This window comes from Apis laboriosa, unplaced genomic scaffold (assembly GCF_014066325.1).
Source record: "Apis laboriosa isolate Shangri-la unplaced genomic scaffold, ASM1406632v1 scaffold47_cov149, whole genome shotgun sequence".
Classification (NCBI taxonomy): Eukaryota; Metazoa; Arthropoda; class Insecta; order Hymenoptera; family Apidae; genus Apis; species Apis laboriosa.
In genome coordinates, this window is record NW_025223437.1 from 2,318,522 (window position 1) to 2,338,371 (window position 19,850).

Below are 19,850 nucleotides of genomic sequence, written 5' to 3' on the forward strand. Positions count from 1 at the left end.
ACCATACTATTTTCGCAGCTTTACTTTCAAAGACGCAAATATCTTTTTAATCGTACAAGATATCGTCTAAAGTCAATTTATGTGACCATTATCGACTGACGAAGATAGATGTATTCCCCTTCGTTGCCCTAATTATAAACTCCAATCCATTTGGTAAATACAGCAAGTCGTTGTTTGTTCTATTCCGATGCATTATTAAACTATCGCATAGCATAGTTCATCAATAATATAAAAAAATTAGATGAATAAAAAAAAAATGAATTTAAGATGAAATATTTTATGTAAATTTGTATGTAAAATTACAATTAATTTTTTGATTACATTATAATAATATATAATGATAAATCAAATGGATGTAACTGATATATCAAAAATAGAAAATAGATAATATACTTACTACAAAAATAATTGGATTTTTCTTTATTATAGATATTTTTCTTTAGTATAGATTATGGAACAGAGATCTAATGCATTTTTATGTCACATAGTCCAGGGACCATGTAACCCCATTACTTTTTCATGTCATATAAAACATCGATTCAGATTGGAAGGAAATACTTATTGAGATAAAACAAGTTATAATTAAATATAATAATATATAAATTTTAATATATTAATTTGTTTTTGACATAAGAAATATAATTTATTTTCTAAAATTTTTACATTTTCTATCTAAAAATCTTTTATTTCTATCTGATATCTAAATATTCAATTACAATTCAAAATCTATTTTAAGAATCGAAGATAGGATAAGTATTTGGATATTCAGATAATTACAACTCTTTCAATAAATGTTCAGATATCTAAATTAAAACATTTAAATCTGATTCACGTATTCAATATTCAAATACTAAATAAACTATATTAAAACTATATTATTTTAATATAGAATATCTACATTATTATTAATTATCGTTATAAATTATTATTTATAAATATTATTATAAATAATAAATTTTAGAAAAAAATACATTGTAAAACTAAGAAATATAATATTTATCATTGAAGATTGACATATTATATATTTATAATATAATATAATATATATTTATAATTTTGAAATGATGAAAGTATGTTTAATTCACAATCTGTATTCCGTTTGTTATATAAAAAGAAAGCAAATAATAAGAGAAAGAAAGATTAAATTCGATTAAAATTCGAAAATTAATGCCACAAAGAAGAATGCCATGAAACGCATAAAAAAAAACAGAAAATAATAGGAAAAAGGATAGAAATAAGATAAGAATTGACTATCAGCACCATCTCTTGAGTACCAAAAAACATTTAGTCAAAAAGCATAGAATAAAACAAATTAAGAATTGAGAATTAACATCATCTCTTGGTTGGTTTTAAAAAGATGATTTTTTAAAAAAATATCTTTAATATTTAAGAGATAATGTTGAAGATTCTTAATCTATTTTTATTCTATTCTTTTTTTATTATTTTTTGTCTTTTTTTAATATATTTCATGTACATTCTACAGATGGCGCTGATTTCTGAATTTTTATTCTATTTGTGTCAAATTTATTATGCTCAAGCACAATTGCAATATTTAGTTATTTGTGAAAAAAAAGTTTTGGAAAATGTATTAGTGAAACGAATATTAATCGGATAATCTACCAATATAAAAGTTCTATTTTTTTTTCATTTTAATAGATAATATTTGCACAATTTATAAAAAAATTGATAAAATGTTTACTTAGGCACTCCAATGTACAAATAGTTCGTGACATACAGAAAACAATAATACATTATAACTATACTAACTATTAGATCATTTGTTATATTTTAAATATATTCTAAATACTAATGTATAACGTAGGGAATGCTATTTACAACGTATGATTTTAAAGAACTATACAATCTAATATTACATTTTGGGATGTATATAATATAATGTTCTATATTTGATATCAATGACTAGGATATGCATACTTGTGTATGCTTTTTATTTCAGGTTATAAAACACATGTTTTAATGTATGAATTTACTGTGAAAAATGGATGAACTATATTATTACATCATATAACCGCTGCCATTCAATTATTTGTGCAACCGTCATTTTGTAAGTTTTTATTTTAAGTTAGAAATAAAATTTAATATGAACATGGAGTTATAATTATGAAAAATTAGAAAATGATTAATGGAAAATATGTATGAATTATTTCATGAATATATATTACAAAAAAGTTCAATAGTTGCACTTAGAATAGCAAAACGGGTTGGACTAGTTTACACTCAGATCATTATCGATTATCGATAACAGATCAAAAACAAAAAAAAATTATTAATTATTATATAATACCATCAAGGCGCTACTAGGCTGCATATGGCCATTAGTTTCGTTTACGAAAGTTCGAATCACAGACGATACGCGTTCGTATTTAAAAACGCAATTAATGTATTACATTATAAAACTATTTTCTTAAATATACATTTGCAGCAAAATGTGATTTTTGAAATTACATTTATCCACATTATTTGCTGTTTTTTACAACATCTTAATTGCTATTCAGTACTTTTTTCATTTAAATTTTAATGGTTTTTTTAAATTTAAATTTAACTATTATAGTATACAATATATAGTTTAGTATAAACGCGTAACAGAAATTTTATACAGAGTACTGTAAAATTACAGAAGTTTAAAAATTTCTTCTTATATGAACTAATCAAAAAAAATAGTTATATTTTTTTACATTATTTCACGATTATGTGAATGTTTATAATCCTATTTGTTGGTAATCTACACTTTAGTATATGTTAGTTTCAAGCCTGAAGGAATTTATAGCTGCCTGGAAGAGCTTGGAAAACTTGATACGATTAATACTAAGGTAAGTAGTATGCATATAGGCACTGCAATTCACGTTAAATCAATAAATTATTTTTTTTTCCTAATGCAACGCATGATATGTCTTTAAAAAACTGTAACTACGTACAACTATTTAAGGCACAACACTAGGAATTGGTAATTTTCTCTCACAATTTTATCATTAATATGACTATGTGCTATATGGTCCCTAATTAGGAAGGTGCATGGAATAACATTCGTGATTTCTATCTATAGTAATTGTTATGTCAAATTTTTTTTCAAAAATTGATTCTACATTCAACTATAAAAAATGGATACTCATTGCAGAAAGATTCCATCAAGTAAATATAATAAAATTTTAAACGTTTCTTGTTAAAACTTAACAAACTTATCTCAATATTGATAGGAATGACACTAGTTGTTATTAAGTAATTACGTCTTTATGTTTCTACGAAGCAACAATTTAATTATTCATTTTTGGATGGTAATTCTTTCATATTTATGAAATTATATTCGATCTCAATAATTTACTGATCCGTAAGTATAAAATAATCTTTGGTGTATCTGTATCTGTATACGATAATATTGCCATTATTTTATAAAAATACTTGCCATAATTTTTGTTCTATTGTTTTGAACGAAGATATTTCTATTCTTCGATATTTTTTCTAATCTATGCAATAGCTAAGTTAAGTGTCATTGTCGTTGGTTGGGAAAATGCGGAAGACCTCGTAGGATCGGAAAAATCGTAATTATTGGAAGAAGTTTGGCTATCATTGTTAAAGCGACTGAGATGTTCCGGATTAGGAGATATGACGGATGTTCTAATGACCATTCTTGATACACATTCTGGATTCTTCGTTACATTATCAGATATTTTTCTTTCGCGTTCTTCACTTGGAGTTTTCTCTCTATAAGAACGTTTCGATGGTGGAGGTGATGTAGATGCATCGGGAACTCTAGTGTGCCTAATAATCGCAGAAAATGCCGAAGATGAATTTCTTTGATCACGATTGAGACCTAGGCGAGGAACAATAACGCTTGTAGGAGATGCCGTAACACACGATGTTGTTTGTAATCTGCTCAAAGAAGATGGTAATGGTGCACAAGATTTTGGTGATGATGATGCTATTTTTTGGTCATTTCCATCGATTTTATCCGTGGATGATCGATGATGGGCCCTCATACACGATGATTCTTCATGTTTATATAGATATGATTTCAGAGCAAATGCTTTACCGCAACGACTGCATACATGTGGCTTAGTGTTCGAGTGCGTTTGTATATGAGCACGTAAATTTGACTTGTCGGCAAATGCTTTATTACAGATTGTACATTTAAATGGTTTCTCACCTAGTATACAAAAAAAAAATCATTAGAATTATATTTAGCGACAAAGATAAGATAATTACATTTAATAAAATTCGAAATATATATATTTAAGTAATTTTATATATATATAATTTATTTTATTTTATTATTATATTATGCTTTAAATATAATAGCATGAATTTTATTATAAATTCTCACCTGTATGAGTACGTATGTGTCCCTGTAGGAGCCATGGTCTCGAGAAACATTTGCCGCAATAATTACATTTACATCCCTGATTATGTGTTCTGACGTGCATACTAAATGCAGGCATACTAACATAAACTTTATCGCAATGTGGACATCTTCTAGCTTTCTTATCTCCAAGAGATCTATGCGTTTGTCGATGTCTGGCCAAATTGGAGGATGTCGAATATTTTTTTCCGCAGTCAGGACATTCGTGATCTTCATTGTCTTCGGATTTCGACGTTTCTGTTGAGGTTGAGGTTGTCCTTCGATTTTGGAAAATCGTCGAGGATGGCGATTGATTTGATTCCAATTCAATTTTATCGAGTGAATTCTCGGAAACTTCGATACTGCGACGTTCTTCTTGCAAGTGATGAGAACGAGATGGTACGTGAATACCTAGAACTGTGTTTTTCTCCGAACGATTCTGTAAAATTTCACGTTCGCATTCGATCCTCTCAAAAAATAGTCTTGTTCTTTCACCAAGTGATTGTTCATCTTCAATGATCCCTGGATGTTCTTGAAATTGCGATTCCTGCTGTTTTGTCCGTGGCGTTATCATTCTTCCGCATTTGTCCGAAAATTGAGCACACCTAGGCGAAGTTGATTGTTGTTGATAAATCACGTTACTCGGATGAATCAGAGTACCAGCAGCCGCGGCTAAGCTCACTTCTGCCAATTTTGTAAGATTATACAATTCTTCGGGACACTCTGATGATGTTTCGCTACCGCATTCACTCGCACCGTCAGAAGTTGGATGATTTCCGCTATAATCGGCCAATCTTACACCTCTTTCAGGACTGAAATCTATTAGAAATTGAGAAAATTAGATTCATGATCAGTTGTATGTAAGATATTCCTTAAATATTTCTATTCAAAATTATAATTTGTAATATATATAAACAATGTGAAATATTAGAGCTATTATTGCGTTCCATAATAGAATTGAAGATCAAAATGCGACACGTGGAATCATTTATCATCGTTAGCGTAGGTTTCTACAGTTTGAATGCGTTTTGGCGAAACTCCAACGGAAATCTCGTGATCAAACTAAAAGAACTTTCAATTGATAGTTCGATTTCGTTGTATTTGACTACTTTATAATTAGTTTTATTTCTACATCATTATTTCACAATAAAAAAAAAAAAGTTTGATAACTTTTTTCTGTATTTTTCAAATTATGTTTTCAGAAAATAAAATTTGTTCAAATTTATAATTTTTTTTTTTTTTGCTTTTCAGAACAGGTGAAGAACAGAAATGTAAAACCTAGAACAAGTGGTTTTGTTCTATAAATGAGCATTAACAGAAACATATAAAAAAATTTCGATCAAAGGATTTATGATATTTGCAATTGTTTTTGCAATAATTTTTATATTATGTATTTACGTCATAAATCGAATCAAAGATCGAACAAAGAGATTCGTGATTGACTTGTATATCAAGGCGTTTCGTGAAATATGAAACATCTTCGCGAGTCTGTTCTGTTTTTGAGGAGAACAGAAATAGAGTAGGTATCTTTCTCTCTTACCATCCTCTTAGTTATCTTTCTTTCTCTTTAATCCTCGTATTTTCTGCGTATTTCTATGTATCTATACTCGTATATGTGCGTTTGTATGAAAGTTTTAGAGGGGTTGACGGCATCGCGACGGTATGCGTCGTGAGTTTCGTGACGCATCTAGTATCTCCTATTCTTAAATCTACTCCATGTACCACCTTAATCACGAAGCAACGACCAGCATACTCTCTTGGCCTGAGATCAGCAACTTTGATTGACGAGATCGACGTAAGCGGCGCGGAAATTTTACTTACATCGATTCGAGTATCCGCATTTATGTTTCCGGGCAGTTAACATTGCCATTAAAGGAACTTTCACGTTAACCTTTGAACTTTCAACCAATTTTCTTTTCGTCATAATGTTAAAACTATACGTGAAATTGATCGATAATTAATGAACAATTATTTTTTCATCAATAGAATTTTCATCCTAGAAGAGAACGCAATGAATACCGTCGTAGTTATTTTTAAAACGCAGTTACAATATAAAAGATGGAAAAAAAGAAAAAGAGAAAATTTCTGGTATGAGATAAATGAAGAATATTCAAAGTGACAATTACGAAAGCAAGAGTGTACCTCTTCCGGATCCATCGAACTCCTCTTCGACTCCATTGTATCGTCGATGAGTGATTAGAAACGCTCTCGGCATTTTCTTCCTGTTATCGCGTGTACGTATGTCGTCTTCTTCTTCTTCTCTCTAATAGTCTCTTCGAATCACACAAAACATATCTTAAATCTGTTTGATCTAACTTCACTGTCACACACGATCACTAAGGGATTATTCTTTTAAAGTTGAAAAAAAATACCGTGGATGAAACGTTGAACCGATTAAAGAAGATGTCACGCGACTTTAATAAAATTTCTCACGTACCCTGTACCTGTTGCTCGACAAGCAAGGGGGTGCGTCCGCCTCGAGAATTTCGGGCGTAATAGTTGCTCCGGCTAAGATTCGGGGCTACATATAGCAGCGCAGCCTCCCTCGCCCTCCACCGTCTCTTTGTCAACGTCTTCTTCTTCTTCTTCAGCTGCTGCGCACCGCGTTGCACGCGCTCAGAAGGGTGCCTGACTGGCTCGTGTGTCGATCGCTGCTTCTGTTTGAGTGGTGGCGAAGTGTGCGACCACCGTATGCACATCCGTGTCGCTTTTTCGAGCGTGGACGGGGTATAATGTACACGCTCGTAAACATACACGAGTAAACGTATTCAGGATTGAATGTTAAAGGCTAGTTACGTTGAGATTAATTGATTAATATTATCATTATTTTTTTCTTTTAATTTTTTGATATTTTAAACTATACGATTATTATGATTATTTTTTATTTATCTTAGTGAACGACTTTTTATAATTTCAATTTCTTAATTTCGTTACATATTAAATACTTATAATATATTCTTATATTTTTTTCTTATATTCTGAATTCTTTTAGAAATGGATTCATAAGTATAAAAATTTGTTGAATATTTTTTAGCTGGAAAATTACTTTGAATTTTTTTCAACTGAATTATGGAACGTTTGTAAGAAAGGGTTATGAAAATTTATTTATTTTTTGGACATAAATTGAAATAATGGAAAAAAAATAGATCGAAGGACGTATTTTTTTATTCATAAGAAATATCGATATAATTTGTAACTAATTTGTAACTGCGAGTAATAACATACGATCAATGAAGATCTGACATAATAACGAAAAAACCGTAATCAGAATCAAATATATTCACATCTTTTTATTTGTTCTATTACTTTGGAATTTTATGACATTGCTTTTGGATAGATATGAACAGGTGTAAACGTTTAAAGTGCATTAGAGCATTTAGAATCCATTAAATTAATATGTCATGGAAAAGATTTAAATTCAAATTCAATTAGCAACACGAAGGTAACATCATTTCTGTTTATTTATAAATTTTCTTTATCTTGAATCATGTTCAAAATCGTTGTATAAAATTGCAACGACATTAGAAATATCGGTGTTAAATATTTTGAGATTACATTACTCTGCAGAAAACGAAGGAAATGGAAGAAAGAAAGCAGATTATCGACACGATATTTACCAGTTGGCAAATGAAAGGATAAGCATTCTATTTTTAATGTGAAGCCACTGTTGGTAGACAGATTTTGTGGGATCTACGGCACGCGTCCGATGTTCATTAACCGCCACTGGACCGAGAAAGAAAGAAAGGGAAGGGAAAAGAACGTGTGTCATTTAGTGCGGCATCTTTTAACCATCTCATAGATGGGGAAACGGAAAAAGCGCAAAAATGCTAGACGCGATTCATCGAGACACGCGTCTTTTTGCTTTAGAGATGAGTGAAATTTCCTCGAATTTGATGTCACAGACACATTTTAAGAAGCAAAATCATGGAAATTATAGGAACGATAAATATATTTAAAAAAAAAAAAAATGAATTTTTTTTATGAAATGATAAAAAAAATATAAGGACAAATTAAAATTTTTAAATTAATTTTCCTTAGATAGAAAGTTATTACATATTTTTTCCTATGGAATCCCATTAAAAATAAACATTATATTTCTATGAGACGTATCATATATTTACGATCTTCTGTAGTATTTTATTAATACCAAGTCGTTATTAATAAAATGACATATTTATTTTAGTCACATATTATCGATTATAACATCCCCACGATTGTTTAATAATATCACCGACAAACAATATTTCTCAAAAGAGTTTTATTATCTTCTTTGCTATTGGTATAATTGAATACAATGAACTACGATGAAGAATGAAACGTTGTATCTTTATAGATATCGAAATGGATTTTTAATTCGATTTCCAGGATATTTAAAGGGGAGGAGAAAAATGAAAAGCGAGGTTTTCCGAGCAAGTACAGGGAGAGCGATGTCGTTCGTGCAAACAGAGACTATGCAGTGAGAGACTATGCAAGCAACGGACTTTTTGGTCGGCGATTGAATGAATGCCACGCGAGTTAGTCAGCGTCGCGGTGCTAAATTCGGCGGACGCCTGGCGTCGCTCCAGAAGAACCACCCAGCGCACCAACCTGCTTCTATCCTGTAAGCCACCAATGAAACTGCGAGATTCGACGCCGTTTTTTTTATTTGCTTGCCACCTTCTTTCGTCCCGCATCGATGTTTCACGATGCCTCTCTTATGTTCCTCACGAAAATACGATGCCGAGTGTTAAGCTCCCTTTATCGATGCTCGTAAATCTTCTGCAGTAACGGGATAACGGGATTTCGATTTAAGTATATTATAGTTTAATATTTCTTATTTGAGAAAGAATTAATGAACATTAACAAATATATACACACATTAAATTATATATAAATATAAATATATATGTATATATTATTTTGTTATATTTTTTTATTCCCTTGATTTTTTCAACAATCTGAAATTGATTGAAATGTTGATTGTTTTCAGAATGATTCGAAGAACAGGTGTCTCGGGAACGCTATTGCAATCGCGGTACTATCGACGTTGGACCTAAAAATAAAGTCACGAGTGTCGAGCATCTCGATTGACGCAACTATGAAACTTGCCAACCTTTTCTCAGCGATGGATTGTCAGTATCCGAGGCTTCTATGTGTCATCAGATACGCGTAAAGAGTAATTTACTTCGTGGTTTCTACATTAATAAACCGACGGATAGATGGGACGCATCCTACAGGTGCCTGAACGCAGTTTCGATGGAACGTGTCGCGTAAAACGCGTATTTTCGGCGTACTTGGAGAAGCTCCAGGTGCGGAGGAGGAAGTACGTGTAAACCGAAGAAAACAGAGAAACTGGATGGATGGCGAGACCACGTGCGTTGCCATTTTTTGCAAAAATGAAACTTTAATCATAAATAATCTAACGTTTCAATAATTTTTTCAGTTTCTTCTTCAATAACTCCTCAATGGTTATCTAAGTTCTCTTGCCGAAGAAGAGGAAGATCTTTCTTTTTTGCTCAGAAATTCGAGGAGAGATTTTTTTACTCGATAAGGAAGACAGAGTCATTAAACGTAATCCTATTTCATAGGATCATTCTAAAAAAAAAAAAGAAAAAAAAGTAAATGTTTCGGTGAGTGTATCGGATATCGTTCCGAAAATTATCCGGAAACGCCTGGTACCTCTTATAAATCAGGATCGGTACATTCCCTCTTTCCACGATCATGTCGTTTAGCGAGAAGTTTTCTGGTGGGAAAAAAAGGGAAAAGCACGCGATTGCTATTTAAAAGGCTCGTAGGTGGGTGGCTTTTTAGCCGAGGTATATACCGACGTAGGGAGAGGGCTTCGACTTCGCTCTTCGGCCTCGGTATGGGGTTGCCGTGCTATTTTCAGGCCGGTGGCTCGATGCAGCTGTCGTGTTCTTCGGGTAAACCACCTCTCTTCTATTCCATGGTCACTCGCGGGACAAGGTAGAATGTACAGATTGGAATTCTAAATTCACGATTCGCAAATTCGTAAAGGATGACGCACTTTCGCTAACACTCACCGAAATTAGACGATCATAATAAAAGAAACATAGGATCACTATTAGAATTTCGAATCCTTTTACTTATTCTTGAAATCTATTTCTTTTTTATCTATTCTTCTTTTGCATAATCACCTTCATTTGTTCATTGTTTTTCTCTTTTCGGTATTTTTGATATTTTCCATTCTTTATAATTAACTTCTCTCTTTTGGGTTCTAGAGGGCGCATTTTAAGTTTGTATTAATCACAATCTCTTTTAATTTTCTTGAAGAAGAATTTTCTTCAAATAATAAATGAATATATTATATTTTTGTAGGAAATAGTAACAAAAAAAAAACGATAAGAAAAAGAAAGATAGAAAGTATAAAAAAAGATAGAATAGTAGAACTATTTAAGTGATTGCCTCCAGCAAAGCTACGAAAAGAAGAAGTGCGTGCTGGAGAATGGAAGACATGGATGAAGAAGATGACAAGATTCGAAGATCTTGGCAACGAGCCAGAAGAGATTTTCAGTCGTCTACGTATTTCCAACTTTCATCTTCTAGCCGTCCTCTAGAACCTAGGGTGCAATGACACCAGGTTTTAGATGACAATTTTCTATTTACAGTACGTGTCATTATAAATATATATTTTTTTACTTTTTTTTTTATATAATTTACTTAATAATTTACTTCTTTTTTACATAAATTTTTTATATTCCAGAGATAGTATTTATGTATAATATATTAAATTATTAATTTGTCACATTTATTAATTATTAATTTGTCACAAACATTCAAAAAATATAAGTGATTCACTAGGCACAGTAAAATACAGAAAAAAAAAGAAAAAAAAGAAAAGAAAAAAGTATTAGGAGATTAAAAAATATCGACCGGAACGACCCTTAATTTAGTTTCGGGTGCAAGAGGTTAACAGAGAGTGGGGATGTCAGTGGAAGTGCTTCTACGAAGGGAGAACACCGTCATACGAAGCACGTTGGTTCATGTTTGGAGGAATGTCTTTGGGTATAAAGGGAGACAGTTCCTTCCGGAGACAGCGAACAGCCGCCTGTTTTACCCTTCTTGTCCCTCCCATTTGTTCCCTTTTTGTATATCGTATTTTTTTGCGATTCATCATATTCTCTACCACTTGTTTTTCTGTTAATATTAATAAGAAGATACTTTTATTCAAGATTTTTTTTTTTAAACTTTTTTATCTTGTTATAAATTTCATTAATAAAAATCATTAAATTGCTATTATAAAAATTCTTTGAAATATATATTATTTTGCATATTATTATTATAAATACATAGAAGAAATTAAATAGTAATTTAATAATTAATTATCAAGAAATTTAGTAAAATTTCTATAAGAATAAGTAAGTGTTGTAATTCGGAGATTAATTGCATGTCGATCAAATTGTAGAACTAACCGGTTCGCAGGTGGCAAACAAGCATGCAAATCTAAAAAAGGGTTACGCACACGAGCACGTGCTCGCATTTTGCAAAACCTTTTCAAAGGCGATCAGCTGGCTGTATTCTTTCTTCCTTCCACCTCCCCGCTCTTATCTTTTCCTACGGCGAGAAAAAAGAATTAAAATGGATAAAAATGAACGTACACCCCCTTCGTTTGCACCCGCATCCTGTGCCAGTATAGTGCTGCTTTCGTAAAAACCGGCCCGTCGGTTTTCATTCAAAATGTGCGAGTCACGAGGGCTCATTCACAAATTTCACGACGAAATTCTACACTCAGCCGGACCGTCTGCGATCTTGATCGAGACAAGAGAGACGAACGCGTAAGAGCGAGAACGATCGGAATATTCTTTTTCTTGAAACCTCTTGTTGCTGGATTTATATTCACGTGATTCTTTTTTTTTTTTTACAACAGAAAAAAACCGACGATTCATAATGACGTACATGCTGCATTTAAATTGTTGTAACCGGTAAGCATATAGGAATTTATCAAGCAGTCAGCTGATTTTCATATATGAGATCTTTAAAACTAGAGTTCAACATTTTTCAATATTTTTTTTCATAATTTGGCACTTTAAATTTTACTTGAAAATAAAATATATAGATATTCTTACATATCTTATGATTTTTTTTTAAAATTAAGAAAATTGAAAATAAATCTATAAGTTAAAATAAATTTTAAGTCAAAGAAGTAATTAAGATACGAATTTTTTAAAAAAGTTATCTATCTTGCGAACGATTATTTTTAATTAAAATTGAAGAGTTCATGAACATTAATGATATTCATAGAAAATTGTAATAATTTCTCAATGTGACAGAAATATGCTTAATGACTATGAAGATTATTGCTCATTTGAAATCTAGAGAATGTTGATGACTTCCGTCTCCGATATCAGAAGATCGGAAGTGTCAGAATACAGAAGTATGAGGGATGTTAACGTGGTATAAGTACTGTTTGATTATTGTTCGACTGAGTGTCTGTTTTCTGATGGATACATCTCCTGTTGCAGTAGGTTCTTCCATTGGCTCGCGTACAGACCACGTGCCACACGTGATCCTCCCTAGTTGATTCCCTTTCTTCTATTGCCATCGTCCAGACATCTTTAAAGAGGAGATGAAAAAAATTAAGGGGACGGAAGAAGAGGAAGTGGACTAGACGATGAGGGAGCTGAGATCGTAGTATTAAACAGTACACTGGTGGATTCATGGAATTTCGTGAAACCCTGTTTTTTAAATCGGTATAATAAAATAATAAATTACTTAATAAAAATTAATAAATAATTATACATCATATTTTTTGAAGAAAAAATTGATATATTAGCTTGATAAATATGTTATAGAAAGAAGAAAGATGAAAAAAGTAAGAAAGAATATGTACCTGTGTTAACCTGTATTCATATTGTAATAAGATTATTGATATGTTGATATTTTTAAAAGCCTAGTGATTATCCACATATTCGTTCATGGAAAAGCTGTAGGAGGGGTTAAAGGACAGGAGGGTCGCAGACACCGAGTCACCAGCGGCAACGGGCACGCGACCGACACGCGCCCTTCTTCCGTCTCTTTTCTTCCCATCTTACCCTTTTTCTACGCTTCTTTTTCCACAGCAGCTTCCCTTTGCCCGCACATGTATTCATCTCTTATACGTGATCATCTTGAGTTTACGTGCGCGTGGGATGAAAGACTGGTGGTCTGCCACATGATTTAAGATAGCATAATTTAGAAATTAGTCAAGAAATGTTAATTGTTTCTGATATATAAGATAATCATAAATATAATCATGAGGTAATTATAATATATATTCTTGATATTTACATCGATACGTAAAATATATAATATTTTACTTGATGTTTTTTTTAACACAGATATAATCTTTGTGAATTAATCATTTGTGAATTCATTAAAACACACACGTATAAATTTAGGTAAAATGCATAATTTTAAAAATCAACTCATTTATTTTTAATATCGTAAAAAAATGTTTTAAATAATCATTCGCGTTTGTACACTACATATATACATGGATACTCATTCAGATTTCCTTTTTTAGAGGCCCATTGAAGAATCCAGGCACAAGAAGGTTGTACATGAATGCTCGTACAACGACTTTATCTTGACTGCAACCTTATCTTTAAGTAGTTTGATAGCGATGAATGTCTACTACGGGTAACATTAGAAAGCGCTTACTGAAAGAGCTTTGCTTTAATGAAATAATAAAGATCATTTAAGGAAATTTAATCAAGCTATACTAATTTGTTTAAAAATTATTATATGTCAATTCCGAAAAAATAATTAAGGTCGATGAAGACGAAAATGCAATCTGTCGTCGTAACGAGGGAAATCGGACATCTCTAAGTATAGCTCGTATTTGCATGCAGATCAGGGACGGATTGTATTAGGTTGCCAAGCTATTACAACGTTCAATCTATAAAGTTTGTAATACTAAAATTTTTAATCTATTTTTTTCATCTTACTATAATGTTTTTATAAACGATATAGTATCGTTGTTATCATGTTATAATCTTTTTACCCAATCTAAAAGCATAAACATAAATATTATATTTTGAATATTATATTTTTTATTGTTACATATATATATATATATATATATATATATAGGAAAATTCATTCATGATGTTTTAACAATCGCTTATATGAACCATTTCGATGACGATTACGAACTTGGCAATGTTTGGAAAGAAGTACCATTACATATGTTACACAACTAAATTCCTTCTTTGAACTTAGGGATATTAATTTCAAAATTTCTCATTGAGAAATCTTTTTTGTAATTAAAAAATATGTTACAAATTTATATGAGAATGAAATTGGCTTCTGTATAAAAATGATCATTTATCGTTATCATATGATGATCGAATGGAATTTGCCAACGAGGAAAATGAGAAAGCTGTGCCAAGAACGTTTAATGACACCTTTATATAAGACACTTCGTAATGCTAGTAAAATGTTAGTGATAGCTTTTGTTTGTAAACATACAATAATTTGTAATAAAAAGGAAAAATGATATAGTGTAAAGAAACAAGAGACAAAAATTAATTGATAAAAATGATAAATATTTTTATATAACAAAATAAAAAAAAATAATAGAAAATAATGATGTTAAATAATTATAATAGAAAAAGATGAATTATATATACTTAATAATATTTTAAATCAGCTTGAATTCATAAAATTGAAACTTTGATTATTTTGCAAACTTCTGGCCGATCACCAATGATTAACCATTTATAATTACGAAGATGCCACATCTTGGCACGTGACACAGCATTTATAGATCGCGATTCAATTTAATCGTCGTCGTTTCGATTATTTTTCTAACTACCTGTCATCAGAAGTGTGGATCCGTGGATCCAGTCGATGCCAATGATCGAAAAATAGATCCAAGCGCAACCTGTTCGAAATAGCTGGCATGAAACCTGTAACGACTGCTGCGTGTGTACCGTTAATATCAGTACATTGAACGGTACTAGATCGGTATTAGAATACCGACGTATTCAAATACAAAAGATGATATATGAATTAAATGACTATTATCTTTAGCGAATATGTTTTAGATTTTTTTTAAATCTATTAGGTTTTTTAGATTAGTTTCTATCAATAATTTGATTAGATTTTTGAAGATTCTTTGCTATCAAAAGAAGAAATTGATCATGTTAATTGCAAAACTTTCGACGGCGTTTCTAACCAGGTGGTAAACTATGATTCGCGGGGCAAATGGAGATTATATTCGAAGGTGTCTAAGCTAAAGGGAAGGAAATCTAATTATAGAAGTCGTTGTACCGCGTGCTGAAAGTGGTGGAGGGTGTGAGTACGGGTGCACGAATGAGAATCGGTTGCATTGGGCGGCCATAAAATGCAGGCTGCATCCGCTTGGCGCAGATGTACTTGGAACGGAGCTCCAGTACCACGACAAAACCAAAAGGATCGTTTCGAGATTCTATACCCTAACTGATATCGAGGACAATGAACTTGAAGTGTACGCGATAGAAACAGATTCCACGGATTCTTATTCGACGGAAAATCGATCGAAGGAAAGGAATGCAAGATAGTTCGTTACTCTAAACTAAAAATCTACTTGATCGCTTCCGGATATCTGGAAACTTTCGCTTCTACATTCCTCCATTAATGCAGAAGGATGTCAAAATGTTTATCGATTTTCTGTTATTAAATATGAGAGATTAAAAGCTGCAAATATTTAAGAAAATGAAGCTAACCGTTTATACATGGATACAATACTTGTAATACATTTTCATCAAGAACATCAACTTGAGTGGTTCTCTTATCACAAGTAGCATAAGTTCATTATGGGTATACTATTCATTCATGCACAGAGAAGCCATGTGGTTCATTAATCCAAAATACTTCCTGTTTCCATGATAAAAAAAAATTGGATATTATTGCAAAGAAATATTACAAAGCAATGAAAGCAACAAGTTTATTTCCTCTTTTCTAAATAACTATATATATAAAGCGTATGAATTTATTGGTCTGGAGCCAATGAAAGCAGATTCCAATAACGAAAAGTAATGTTACCTGTCATTATAATTTGTAACCAAATGAAAATCAAACTACCTGTGTCACAGTTTTATATCGATTAACTGTGACTTACGGGTGACACGTTTATCGTCAATCTTACCCGTACGAATGATTGGTCATTTGAGTGCACCAGCTGTGATATTTCGCGCACGATCGGCTCGTGCCGTTTGGACCGTGATTATTATTGTTTCCTTCATCTTTTTTTTTTCCTCTGAAAGTGCGGCGCGTGTGCCCGTGACGTGGCCATGTAAGGGCTAGGCGGGGGTGCTGGTCGCTAATTTTAGTACGTCTTCAGGGTTCCTGGAGTCGTCGGCGAATCGGCAGCTGGTGATTCAAGACGTAGCCTTGCACGTGGGTACGTGTCTCACCGTTCACGCGCGACGGACATCCCCCTTCTTGTTTCTCCTCTCTTCGAAGGAGGTCGATTTGTCCACTCCGTTCACTCCAGATGTGTGCTGTGTTTGAACTCACTCAATATATTAGACATATTGCTTGATATGAATGAATTTAAAATTACTTTTATTTCTCAATTGAAATTAGATACGAAATATTCAATTTCTTAGAACATTGTTGAAACAAATTTTTAAATTAGATTTTTTTATAAAATTATTATTATGGATTTTTTTATCGCATTTAATTTCTCAAAGATATTTTTTTAATCGATATCTTCAATTTAAAAGCAATCAATTTTTTTGAATCAAAAGGCAGAGAGAAAAGATCAGAGAAACGGAGAAGGAAAAGGAAAGAATGTGTGTCTCTTTGAGAAGGAGTTAAAGGGGAAATGGAGGAGAGGTAAACGAGATCTGGCGGCGGCTGGTGCAGCGGATGTTTGAAGCTGCTGAAAGTGAGGCGGTGGTTCCTTTCGTGTTCTTTCTCTGTCTTTCCTGTTACGTTTCCTTCATCAGTTAGCCACGATCGCGGTAAAACATGGTCCGCCGAGGAAGCACCTCGGCGGATGTGATGTTTAGGACATAGCCCGGACAAAAAAGTCTTTCCGTATAAATAGTGGTTGGTCCCAGTATTGCCATTTGATTTCTGACCCATATATTGATTGTTTATCAAAATATATATATTTTTATGTTCATTTTTTTTTTAATTAAATGTTTGACTAGAAATATTTATTATTTCTTATTTTATTAAATTAGATTTTAATTTTTTGTAATATTAACAACAAAGATAATGAAAATGTAAATATATTGGTAAGACGATTATTAAAACTGCACTTGATTGGCTCGTTTCCACTTGTATTTTGGAAGTCAATCTTTTTTGACCTGCAACCTGCTAAGTCAAAAGATAATGATCAATAATATAATGATTACAATAAGAAAAATATAACTTTTAATGTATTGAAACTAATTACAAATAATTCATATTTTTCTTATTAATGTATATAATATTAAATATAAATATTAATTAATATTTAATATAAATATGTATCATATATAAGTAATTTTTAGACATCGATGAAATATATTATAAAAGTATAATTATCAAGTATAAATATATTTTTATAAGATATATAAGATAAATATTATTATCTAATTAGTAAAATTAAAAAATTACATGACACGTGAATCGAGACAGATATGCTCGACACGTGGTTGTCGATATTCCAGGCTCCTGCCGAGAAACTCAGACCTCCCAGTGTCATTCGACCACCATGTGCATGAGCACTCGGTAAAATCCCTCTCAGGTTTTGAAATTGTCTTCTATTTGTCGTAGTATCACCAAAACCGAATAGTGTGTAAAAAACACAGAGAAATCGTTCGAAAGACCAACGCACGGATTACACCTCCTCGATGTGCTCGATGAAAATTTAAATAGATTCTTTCGAAGCGACAAGTGCGCGGCATGTACTCCGCGGGAGACTTCGAAATTACTTTTTTTACTAAATATATTATATAAAAAAATTAATCTATAAAAAAAATCTAACTAAGAATTGTAAATAAATATGATTAATGAATGAGAAATGAGTTCATATTTTAAAAATATTATATTTTATATAATTTATGCCGGTTGGTAATTGTAAGCGTTTAAGTCACGCTGAAAACAATAGTTGCCATAGTTGTATTTTCCTTTGTTAGTTGTCACCTGCTCTTACTGCTTAACCAATTGGAGTAAACTTATATGCGTCTGCCATTCAACCAGAGTACACAAGGCATGTGCTCCTTTTAGACGAATATGATACGCTTACTTTTACGACACTTTGCATATGCCTCTTAAATTCGTTATTATTTACTCTTGCTAAATGTTTTAAACATAATTAAACTATAATTGCACAACGTATTTTACTCACTGAAATCAATTAAGATTTAATATAAAATATGTTATAGCATTAAATCATATAATATTATACATATGTCATGTAATAAAAAAATAATTTATATTAAAAAATTACTAGTTAAATTAAAAGTTATTAAAAATCAATAGTCTTGAATATTATTGTTTTCATATCTAAAATATCATAAAGCCATTTAGGTCTAAAAATCATATTTAATGAATGCTTAAATTGATGTCCTTCAAAAACATATGTAATCTAAAAAAAAAAATAAATATGTTATATAAATTTATTTTATTATTCTATAGATAATAAAACTAACTCACATCGGCAGGATAATGAGGTGGATAAATGTAACTTATTGCTACATAAAAATATACACTGACTGTGACCATTGGTTCGGGAAATTCAGGAGTAGGTACACTCCAAATAACTTGATATGTGAAAATTTCAACTCTTTGTTTATACTGAAGACCAATAAAATTTATATGAAACATCCAATCCTTTAAAGCCTATAAGAATATTATGTAAAAATATTCAAAAAAGATTTATTATGACTAAAAATGTTTAATAATAAATAAATTCTGACTGATAAGGCATTCCACGATTTCATTTCACTTGTTATGGATTCTAATCCATTTCGTGAGTTGAAACTACCACATGTAGCCCATTCATTACCAAAATAGCCTAATTTTCGAAAACTTACATTATCGTCAAAAGTGAGATCACCCTGTTTCGAAAAATTTATATTATATTATAAAATTAAATGAAAATAGTTTTTTACAAACCAAATTATCGATTATTGAGAATGTATTCAAAATTGCTTGATTAATGAATCTTTTAATAAAATCCGTTGTAGTACGATAACTTTGATATTCATGATCAACATATTTAACTCGAATATTGAAATGTGATGATTCTTTACATACAAGCATATTTTCAGGATTTTAAAATCGTAGAAAAAAATATTTGTCAAAAATTCGAGTTTTCAAAAATTTATTTCACCGAACTTACATACGTCATTGCGTTCGTGTTAAAAAAAGAAACAACAAAATCGACGATTTCGTGCTTCCGCTCGTGCATATTTTTCTAATTCCTATGACAATTACATCGCGATATATATACATATATATATGTGTATATATATATATATATATATATATATATATATATATGTATGTATATGTATATGTATATGTTATAGTTGTA

The 19,850-nt window shown here is 31.3% G+C and overlaps 2 protein-coding genes and 1 long non-coding RNA gene across 4 annotated transcripts; 1 reads left to right on the forward strand and 2 right to left on the reverse strand.

The window, feature by feature from the left end:
• Positions 1–1,906: 1,906 nt before the first annotated feature.
• LOC122716540 (zinc finger protein 182) lies at positions 1,907–7,135 on the reverse strand. The gene is made up of 3 exons (XM_043939715.1): positions 6,497–7,135; positions 4,340–5,173; positions 1,907–4,162 (listed from the first exon to the last, which is right to left on the reverse strand). Exons 1-3 carry the CDS (start codon positions 6,567–6,569, stop codon positions 3,483–3,485), a joined length of 1,587 nt encoding a protein of 528 aa, XP_043795650.1. The 5' UTR covers positions 6,570–7,135; the 3' UTR covers positions 1,907–3,482.
• A 1,677-nt stretch (positions 7,136–8,812) lies between these two features.
• On the forward strand, positions 8,813–14,364 carry LOC122716552. 2 transcript variants are annotated; one of them, XR_006347053.1, is made up of 6 exons: positions 8,813–8,954; positions 9,324–9,706; positions 9,777–9,963; positions 10,673–10,961; positions 12,817–13,591; positions 13,857–14,364. It is a non-coding gene; the product is annotated as an uncharacterized LOC122716552 (long non-coding RNA). The 2 variants fall into 2 exon arrangements; XR_006347052.1 differs by having other exon boundaries at positions 9,777–10,961.
• A 4,399-nt stretch (positions 14,365–18,763) lies between these two features.
• On the reverse strand, positions 18,764–19,845 carry LOC122716696 (A-kinase anchor protein 14-like). The gene is made up of 2 exons (XM_043940025.1): positions 18,968–19,845; positions 18,764–18,899 (listed from the first exon to the last, which is right to left on the reverse strand). Exons 1-2 carry the CDS (start codon positions 19,136–19,138, stop codon positions 18,780–18,782), a joined length of 291 nt encoding a protein of 96 aa, XP_043795960.1. The 5' UTR covers positions 19,139–19,845; the 3' UTR covers positions 18,764–18,779.
• Positions 19,846–19,850: the final 5 nt, after the last annotated feature.